Source organism: Drosophila simulans, chromosome 3L (assembly GCF_016746395.2).
Source record: "Drosophila simulans strain w501 chromosome 3L, Prin_Dsim_3.1, whole genome shotgun sequence".
Lineage (NCBI taxonomy): Eukaryota > Metazoa > Arthropoda > Insecta > Diptera > Drosophilidae > Drosophila > Drosophila simulans.
In genome coordinates, this window is record NC_052522.2 from 12,864,190 (window position 1) to 12,873,622 (window position 9,433).

Consider the following 9,433-nt stretch of genomic DNA (forward strand, 5'->3'; position numbering starts at 1 on the left):
TCCTTGGACGTTCGCGTGTGTGTCCAGAGCTGACAAAAGTCGCCATTGTTCGACATTAATTGCACTTTTCCAACCGAGTGCGTGTCCTTGCTGGTGGCCCGCCGTCCCAGGGATAAGTCAAATTAATGCTCCACTGAAGGACATTGGCCAGGACTTTGTGCATCCTCCGGGAATTGGTGTGAAAACTGACAGCGCTTGTGTGCGTGTGTCCCTTGTCATTTCCTGGAATGTCCTTGAGCCATATCGCTCATATCGCTGTGCAAAAAAAGGGACTGAGTAACAACAGAGCGCAAAAGGGACGAGTGCCTGCTGCGAGTTTATATTAGATAAAAATTTAATTTCGCCCCGGTTCGTGTGTTTTTGTACTTGGGTGCTTAGGACTCAAAGCATGTCCTTGGTGTGAACTGTCAATAACCGAAGTTGGGAGCATAAAATCCGACACACTCTCCCTGGGTTGTTGTAAAAATGCAATTATGATTGTATTATGGTCGCCTTTGTGTTTACTCTAAACACTCGTCCTTTGTTCGTTTGTTTGGCATCCTGTACTCCTATATTCCATACCAGGCAAATCTCCCCATTCCAGCACAGCCCGCATCCTCACATACGTTTCTCTATCTGGGCAATCTGGCTGCAGTTTTGCAGTTGTCATCCAACATTCAACGTGCATCCATTCGATACTCAATGCTGGTCGATGGCTAATAAATTATCCACCTATTATCCTTGCCAAGCAAATTTCCTTTTTGTCCAAGGGATTGGCTTTGTGTGTGGCTTGTTATCGTGCAAACCTGCATCCTGGATGACTTCTCTGATTCCTCGATTCCAGGTGAGAAAATCACCTTTGCTGCGTTTTAAATGCATACGCAATAAATTTAAACTTCTTTAAACTGATAGCTTTGTCATTTGACTAAAAACCTCTTGTTTAAAAAAGAGTAGCTTAAGTCAAGCAACCCTAACATTATCAAGAGGTAAATCTCGAATCTGAAATAAACAGAATCAGATTCTATAAGCTACAACAAATGCGTTTATTTATTTATACAGTAAGTCTTGACATCCTTTTAATTCAGATCAACTTATCCTTCTGTGCACTATTTGCCACCCTTCCTTGATTACATCACTACTACACCAATCCTTTTGGTTAACCAGGTTCAATGCAACCACAAATTCGCCGGGAAACACCTACTAACTTGACCTGCACAATTGCGAGTGCGACAACGAGTTCCGCATCGAATCAACCCTCTAGGCAAACAAAAAACCTCGATACATCGATAGTGAGACTGGGCAAATATACCAGGATATATCATCGTGGTCACCCCTCAACTGTACACAAAGTGTGCGCAAACAAACTCAACCCCTCGATGTCCTGGTACCCCCAACTTCCCACCCCCAAAACATAAAACCCCTCTCGACTGCACTTGAATCGGTTGCAACATATGCAGTTGATGTTTTTTACCAGACTGCAATATTTTATTATTTCTGTTTTTTGCGCTCTGCTTTGCTTTGTTCCACCCCTCTGGATATAAAAATATCTAAATTATGAACTATGACAAATATTATATTACCAACAGGACGGAAGGGAATACGCCTCCTTCTGGGTGATTAATCATTGTGGTAAATTGTGAAAAAAAAACCAAAATAGCAAGGCCGAGAGAAGAATGACAAAAACGCTGCATTTTGTTGGCCACTTTGTTAAGACTTTCAGACGAGAGCAGTAGAAAATGCAGGCGGGCCATGAACAATTTATTGCCTTAAGCCGCTTACGGAGTAGTCCTCCTATCGTTGTCACTCCTCTCAACCGTTTTATATCTACTGGATACATAGAGTATTCCCAGATGTCCGTTGAGTAGGCAACTCTCGCTGCCGTCGACACCGCTCAAAGTGGTCACATTAAGTAAGCTTAGGTCTTAACACTATTTTTTTCAGCCATCTCTCTGCACAGCGAGGGCTTCTCGTGTGAGTGCTGAATGGTTAAGGCAATTAAAATTGAAATCACTCGGTCAGATTTACTCTGATTTGTTGACTGCAGTTAATTGCTGATTAAATGGACTTAGTCGCACTCAACTGCTCGCAATGGGTCGGTGTTGAATGGAGATTTTGCGGAGTGTTTGATTTTAAGTAGGTTGTGATGATACTCAGCACTTAAAAGTGACAACATAAGGATTTTTATTTTTCATTGCTTGGTTTGATATTATATTATATTTGCATAACACATTGTTTGCTTAAGAGTAGTATTCCCATAGTATCCGAAACACGACCCATTTCACATTAGTATACCAGGTTATTGCTACCCATAAAGACTCTAATCTCTTTGAAGCCGATCCAATTTATGAACAGGAAATGCTGGACAAATCGAAATGGAGCTGGCTCATTTAACGCAACTGGCCAGCTGACATTGCAGGACAGTCCACCCTCATAAGGTAGCTTGATAATGATCTGTTATTGGGAAATTCCTATAACAGAAATAATGGCAAATGCTCAAAAGTTGACGGGGTCAATGCGTTGCGTACTTTATGCACTTGAAAACGAAAGCAAACTGGACTTTTCACTCTATGCGGGAAACAAAAAGGATACAATTGTCGATGGCGAGTGGAAAATTATTAAAGTGCATCCGAACATAAATCTAGTGTGACGCATGCGTTGAGGGAAATGGGTTTTCCATAACTGCGCAACGGCAGCTGCCACTGTTTGGCACACCCTAGTGAAAATTCCGAATTCCGAAGGGGTGGGGAGAAAACCACCCTGAACCCAGCTTAGGGTTATGGTAAGCACCCCAGCATCATCATTATCCTGATCGAACGCAAATGTGTTAATTCTCTCCCTTGCAGAGACTCTCTTCCCCTTCTACAGCTCTTATCAATCTGCCACTCGACTCCGAGCTGTATGCCACATTTGTTCACCACATGCCAGCCAGAGAAAGAGCTGTCCTTCCCTTCCTTCCCGTTGCAACTTGTAATTTATGCCCCGAAAGCATCCATTATGAAAACATCAACACACATTGTGCAAATCAAGCAATTATCGCAGGAAATATTCTACATAATTATCGGGCGTTAGAGGATTACCATAGTTTCCATATCTTCCCTACAGGACATTGGGTTATAGAAAAAGGCACGCGATGGGCTTAGTTTGGTATGTGAAATTTTAATTCTAATGGAGGGAAACTGCGTGTGCTTAAATCCATTACAGACCACTTAGGCACTTTTAAGCATTATTCCTATCAAGATGGGATAATCAGAAGTCAAGCTGTGAGCAAATGTACATACCATAGTAGTTGGAAAATTAAAGAGGAGGGCGGTATTCAATCTCTCTTCATATAGTTTATTTACAGAATGCCCAATTTAAATCTACAAATTATTAAAGAATTGTATAGTCAAGTGAAACTTGTTGGTCAAATTGCCTTAGAAACTTTTTCAAATTACATTTTTTTTGGGCAAATTCACAATTTGAGAATTTCATTTCTTGGAATGTCAATTTGCTCATTCGAATGCCCAAAAAGGTGTGATTAATGGCCCCAAAAAAAGCGAATAAAAATGAGCAAGAAATTTCCGTTTGATGTTCCACAGACGTCGGCGGTCAAATGTCACAACACCTACGCCAGAAAGTGCAGAGTAAACAAAGCTGGGAACATTTCTCTTTAGGGGCATTCAATTTGGCACCGACAGGAGCTGGCTTTTGTGTATGCAAAATACATGACAGTTAAATGAAAAGAAAATAACATTTTCCCAGCACACAAAAAAACACACATACACATGAATGAGACCGAATCCTGTGCTGATTTTGACAACTTAAGTGTGGAGGAGTCGGAGGTCTGAAACTCGAGGAGTTCCAGCCACAGATCTCAAGGCACATGAAACGTGGCCACATTTTTCGTTGGGACTCGTTTGCTTTCAGTTTTTGTGTGTTGTGTGTTTTTCTGTGTGTTTATTTAGATTTCGTGCCTGGCAATTGGCTTTGGCCACCCGAGGGTTATCCTTTGCGGATCAAAGTTGAAATTTATACATACAAATGTCACACCTCTCCAGGATTATGTATAACAAAGCAGCAGCAGAAAAAAGGAGCCCGAAAGCAAAAAACAAAGCAAATTTCTGCATACTTCGGCATTGACTTTGGTCGGGATATGTGTCATATCCACACCGCCAGCATCCGCATCCCCAAATACAAATTGTTAAAAAGATTATGTCGTGCCGGAGGAAAAATAAAGAAAGAAAACGAGAGGAAAATCTTGTTTTCTTTTTTCGCTTTCTGGCATCCTTTCATTGTTGCCGCCTCTTCCTGGTCGGGGGGATCCCCTATTTTGTTTGGCAACTGCTTTCAATGCCATGTTCCTCGGCATGTTTTGACTTTGGCTTGTTGCGAGTTGCTTGTGGTGAATATTACGACATGTAACATTTTATGTGCTCCATCCCCACGCCCCCGCATGGAGCTTCCATCTAAAAAAGTGAACTCCACTGCAGACTTCATGCCCGGAAAAAAATGTGGCAAGCATACAAGAGGGCAACTACTAATCATACTACTATCTTTAAAGGTATTTAAATAAATAAATGAAAGATTGAAATCGCTATCTATTGTTCATTCATAGTTCTTTAATTACATCTTAAACAAGAGCTCCTCTTACACCCAAATTTTATTATTTTTTACATGGACAAATTGCAATAACTAATTCAACAAACCGACTACACGTTTTGATCGGCATTATCCTTGCTAGGATTCTTATTTCCGTTCGAGGGCGAGATTGATAGGACCTTGATCTTAGTCTCACGACTCTTTTCGTACTCGGATTCAATTTTCTGTGAGAGATGATAGAATGTTAAATTAAAAGTTTAAATATCACTTTAAAAATTGATATTTTTAGTTTCAATTTGCACAACTTGTAACATTTTACTAAGCTCTCCGCTGTACTTACAATAATCTCGCCATCAGCCCACTTTACAATCGCTGGAAGAAGCCTAATCACAGCAAATGTGGTCAGGATACCGATGGTGATTCCACTGCTATAGTAGCCATCCTCCATGATGCCCAAGGATAGGCCGCTGTGCTCGTGCTTAATAGCACAACAGTCGCCGGAGCAGATATATGCCAGCAGGCCGACGCCCATGGGTCCTTTAACCCAATTGTCGGACAGGAAGCCCGGGCGAACCTTTCCGGGACTTCCATGTCCAGGGAGCCTCCTTAGTCCTTGGGCAGAATGGGTGGTAGCCAAACGAGATGTGGCCATAGTCAAAGGACGTAAGGCTATTAAAGTGGGAAACACAAATTATTATTATTAAGTACTACTAGTATTTAGGCACGTTGACCTATTCTATAATTCACCTAATCTCGAGAACATTTCAAAAGAAAGTTGTATTGAATTTGTTTTAACTAACTGCCGTAAAATGGTAAGTATATGGATTAAGGATGAATTGAATGATAGTAATTTTGCAAGTGGAAGCTTAGAAAAATGACAGTAAATGCAAGAGTAACTCTCTTAAATCTGGAAAAATTTAATAAGTTATTTGTCGTATTTAAGTTTTGAGTTACTATAACAAATTAATATTTTCCTTTAATTAGCGCAGGCCTTTGTCGTCGACGTTTTCCATGCCAAACTAAACATAAACTTGCAGAAAGAAACTGGCCTAGATTTTGGTTCAAAAAGGACCAGGACTAAGCCCGAAAGATATCCCAAGGATACACACTTCGTACAATGAGAGAGGGTGGCGAAATTTTGTCGCTAAGCAAACGGGAAGAAAATAGAAGTATCCCCGGTACTATGGCTAATTATGTGTATTTTAAGTTTTTGGCCAGCTCACTAGATGAAATAAACGGGCAGAAGAGAAACTGGAATGGGCCCACTTCGCACACAATGCGACAACGTCAGCGATGAGTTGCATAATTAAAAACTTTACATTCTTCTATTTAAGTTGCCGTGCGCAAAGAAAAGATACAAAATTATGTACCCCACTCGCTATATTTTCCGCCGATTCCATTTTCCTTTTTGCTAAGCAAATAATTGAGAGCGAGACTGGGGGTGGTGAAAAGTTGGCTTAGAGGGAAAACATCTTTAAGTTGGCCAAGGCAAATAATGGCGAACGGAGGCTGGGCGGAGGCCACAAAGGACCTTTTAACGCTGCTGCAGAGCACAAATGCAGGAAACAGGATATTGGATCATTTAGCATTAAGGCGGCGTCGCCTACCGACCCAGTCACACCCCCTCATATTCCACCGCCCTCTTTGTCCTGTTTCAATGCGAAACAAGTTAAGCGCAGCGCGAACAATAAAAAGGGAGCAGGATTCCGGGATCCAAAGACTCGAGGAGCAGGAGCAGGAGCAGGAGCAAAGGCATTGGCAAAAGGACACGGACGGAACGCGTTACGCTTTAATAACTTGCCGCAGGATTAAGTCCTGTGCAATGAGATGATAATGCGCCGTGGCTTTCGCAGCGGGGATTCCCCATTCTCCCCTTTGTAGGCGCCGTGTTTGCGGCTTGTGACTCTCTGAGGATAATGTTGATTATGCTTGGGCGTATCATAAAAGTGTAGCCATCACCCAATCTTTGTGGCCGCCCCCTTCCTGCAAACCATCGAGCCAAACAAATTATATTACAAAATGATTTTCCCGCCACCCATCACTTCCGCGTTGCATATTAGGATCCCACCAGTGGCTTCCCCCTGGACATGGTTATCAGGCTTCATCCTTGGCTTGGCGTCGCCCCAAATTTATTGGCCAATAATGACGATGAAAGAATTTGCGATGGGGAATTTGGGGACATACGTGATTTTTATTCGACTTGTAATAACAATTTGATTCATTCAACGTATATTTGTCTTGACTTTTTGTTTTGTTTCTTTCGGTTAAAAACATTGGCAATACGACCTGGATTTTATACCATCATCGAAGATCGTTAGGAACCACTAATGTGGATTCAATTAAACTACGTAGTAATCACTTTGTAGAAGGTTTCTTTCAGTTTTTAGATTATCCTTTGGCCGGACACAATACGTATGATTTCATCAAGAATAAGAATTAACGACTTTATTGCACATTTTGCCTAAATTTTGAATTTCGCTCTCGATAAGATCGCCGGGCTTCAAAAAGCATGACGGATGACGAAATGCACCCGATCCGGCGGGTGTTCCCGTTAGTATAATGTCGCCCGGACAGAGAGTTAGATAATGGGATAGGCGGTGAATAAGGAAGTCGATCTTGAATATCATATTACGTGTATTGCCCGTCTGGCGCTCCTCGCCATTGATGATTGTCTTGATCCACAGATTGTTTAGATCTGGCACATGGCACCTGTGCACAATTATAGGTCCAAGTGGGAGGAAAGTATCCATGGAGTGACCGCCCAGCGGAACATTCCAGTCCCTTGCCACGATGTCCTGGACCACCATGTATCCAAATACGTGATTCAGAGCCTCTTTGGCGGACACTTCACGGCACCTTTTGCCCATAACCACGGCCAACTGGCAGCCATAGTCAATGTGTTTGGCCGAACTATGCGCCCGTATGTTGTCCAGAGCACCGGTTATCGAGGAGGCGAACTTGACGTGAAAGCTCGGCTCCCTCGGAATGGAGATGTGTTGCTCATCGCAGTTGTCCACATAGTTGCAGTCCACGCCAATGATCTTACCGGGGGAATCGATGGGTGGCAGCAGGCGAAGATCCACTGCCTCCACATCCTCGACCTTCATGAATTGCACACTGTCCAGCAGGCTGACCATGCAGTACCTCTGCTGGATGAAGTCCATCATATTGGGGGCTGCGCAGGTTATGCTCGATAGCTCCGCCATCTTGCTGCCATCCTCGGAGACCATGCCCAATCGCTTCACCTGCTCATTGGCGCGCCGGTACTGCATGAATCTGCACTTGGGCAGCACCTGTTCACTTGGTTTAATGGCGACCACTGCGGCGGCTGGGTGATTCGTCTGGAGCTGACGGAATATGTGGTTCTGGAGATGCTTCTCGGGACGTGGAAGACACCACTTGGGTATGAAGTTGCGAAGGAGGTGCATAAAGGCAGGCATCTTTTCATCTGTCTTGACAATTCAGTTATTGGTGTAATTTTGAGAAGCGTTTTCAGACAATTTTGCGCGTTCCTCAAATTAAATATAAAATAGCAACCTTAAGAACTTAAAAAAGAAAACATTAAGTGTATGTGGCTTGATGAATTATTACTACACAATGAAGTGTTGTAAGGCAGCCTACTGATATTTCATCTTGTTTTAATCGGATGTATAGAATTTGTATCTTATTTATTTACTACTTTACACATGTAAAGGGCATTATTAAATTGCATCTTATGATTGTGAGTGTTAGAATAATGTGTCTCCTTAAATGCTAAATGGTATATAGAAAATAAAAGATGTCAATTTCAAACGACACATCCTTAAAGTGCGAGGACCCCAACTTCAAATGTCATCAACGCATCATGAAAATAATAAACATACATGTACGCATTTTACCCTGGGCTTTTGTTTCCGGATCCGTGTGAGGTTATTATTTCTTTTATTTACATAATGTATCCATCCAGGCCTCGTTTTCCTCTTGTGTGCAATTTACATAACACGCTAACAAATTTCCCAGTGCTGATCATCTTGGGGGCGTCGGGGGCGTGGTTTATGTCTGTGTGCTTTGTCTTATTTGTTTTTATACGCCAAACATTTGGCGGCTTTTATGCGAGGAGGAGGTCATGAGGTTTGATTGGCCTGGTGTAGTTCAGATCGGGGTGTTCATGGCTCCGCTTGATGGGCAAGCCATAAAATTAGTTGAGGGGCGGAAGGCATTATTCTTGGGGCCAGAAAATGGGGGGAAAGATGTGTTTATTAATGGCTTAAGGGCTTTTGGGGGGACTTCTTGGCTTGTGTGGCGCCAGATCAAAACTCCTTTAAAATGGAGTAAAAATGTGGAAAGATTCAAATTAGCAGCTTCTTTTAAAATTTTAGGCTTACTAGAAAGGCGTATTCTTTAAAATATCCCTAGATCTAGATAGTAGTATTACTGGTTAACCAAAATCTTCCGCAATTCTTACCTCATCTCCGATCTAGATCGGCAAATACTGGGCCTAAGTGGAAAATTCAATTTAAATAAATACTTATCGGGTGTGTGTTTTCCTTTCTCGGCTTTAATAATGCCATCACATCGGTAAGCGAAAACAAAAACAGGATTTATCTGTTGTGCCTGGCAATTGGATTAGGTCAGGAGTACTTTCATCAGGGGTGGATGCCGCACGCTCCACTGAATCCAGTTGTCCGGATTGAAAGTGCAACTGCAACTGCGAGTGGAACTGGGATGGCAGTGTAGCCTTGAGAGAATCCAGCCAGGATGCATGCGCCAATTGTCCTGGTCTACCGAGGCTAGTATCTCCATCTGTATCGCTTACATGTCTACTTGACAAGGTCCTTGTTGGCTTGTTCAGTTGGTTTTTCTCTCTCTATGTATGTGTGTGTGTGTGCGAGTTTGA

General features: G+C 42.4%; 2 protein-coding genes across 2 annotated transcripts; both read right to left on the reverse strand.

The window, feature by feature from the left end:
• Nucleotides 1–4,581: 4,581 nt before the first annotated feature.
• Nucleotides 4,582–5,463, reverse strand: LOC6737917 (ATP synthase subunit b, mitochondrial). The gene is made up of 3 exons (XM_016169646.3): nucleotides 5,305–5,463; nucleotides 4,898–5,226; nucleotides 4,582–4,781 (listed from the first exon to the last, which is right to left on the reverse strand). Exons 1-3 carry the CDS (start codon nucleotides 5,318–5,320, stop codon nucleotides 4,668–4,670), a joined length of 459 nt encoding a protein of 152 aa, XP_016031687.1. The 5' UTR covers nucleotides 5,321–5,463; the 3' UTR covers nucleotides 4,582–4,667.
• A 1,265-nt stretch (nucleotides 5,464–6,728) lies between these two features.
• Nucleotides 6,729–8,169, reverse strand: LOC6733700 (fumarylacetoacetate hydrolase domain-containing protein 2). Its single transcript, XM_002080711.4, has one exon. It carries the CDS (start codon nucleotides 7,995–7,997, stop codon nucleotides 6,981–6,983), a length of 1,017 nt encoding a protein of 338 aa, XP_002080747.2. The 5' UTR covers nucleotides 7,998–8,169; the 3' UTR covers nucleotides 6,729–6,980.
• Nucleotides 8,170–9,433: the final 1,264 nt, after the last annotated feature.

Coding starts and splice junctions, on each gene's coding strand:
- LOC6737917 (XM_016169646.3), bottom strand. Junction 4,782..4,897: donor GGGCTGATGGCGAGATTATT/GTAAGTACAGCG, acceptor CATCTCTCACAG/AAAATTGAATCCGAGTACGA.
- LOC6733700 (XM_002080711.4), bottom strand. CDS start 7,997: ATGCCTGCCTTTATGCACCTCCTTCGCAACTTCATACCCAAGTGGTGT.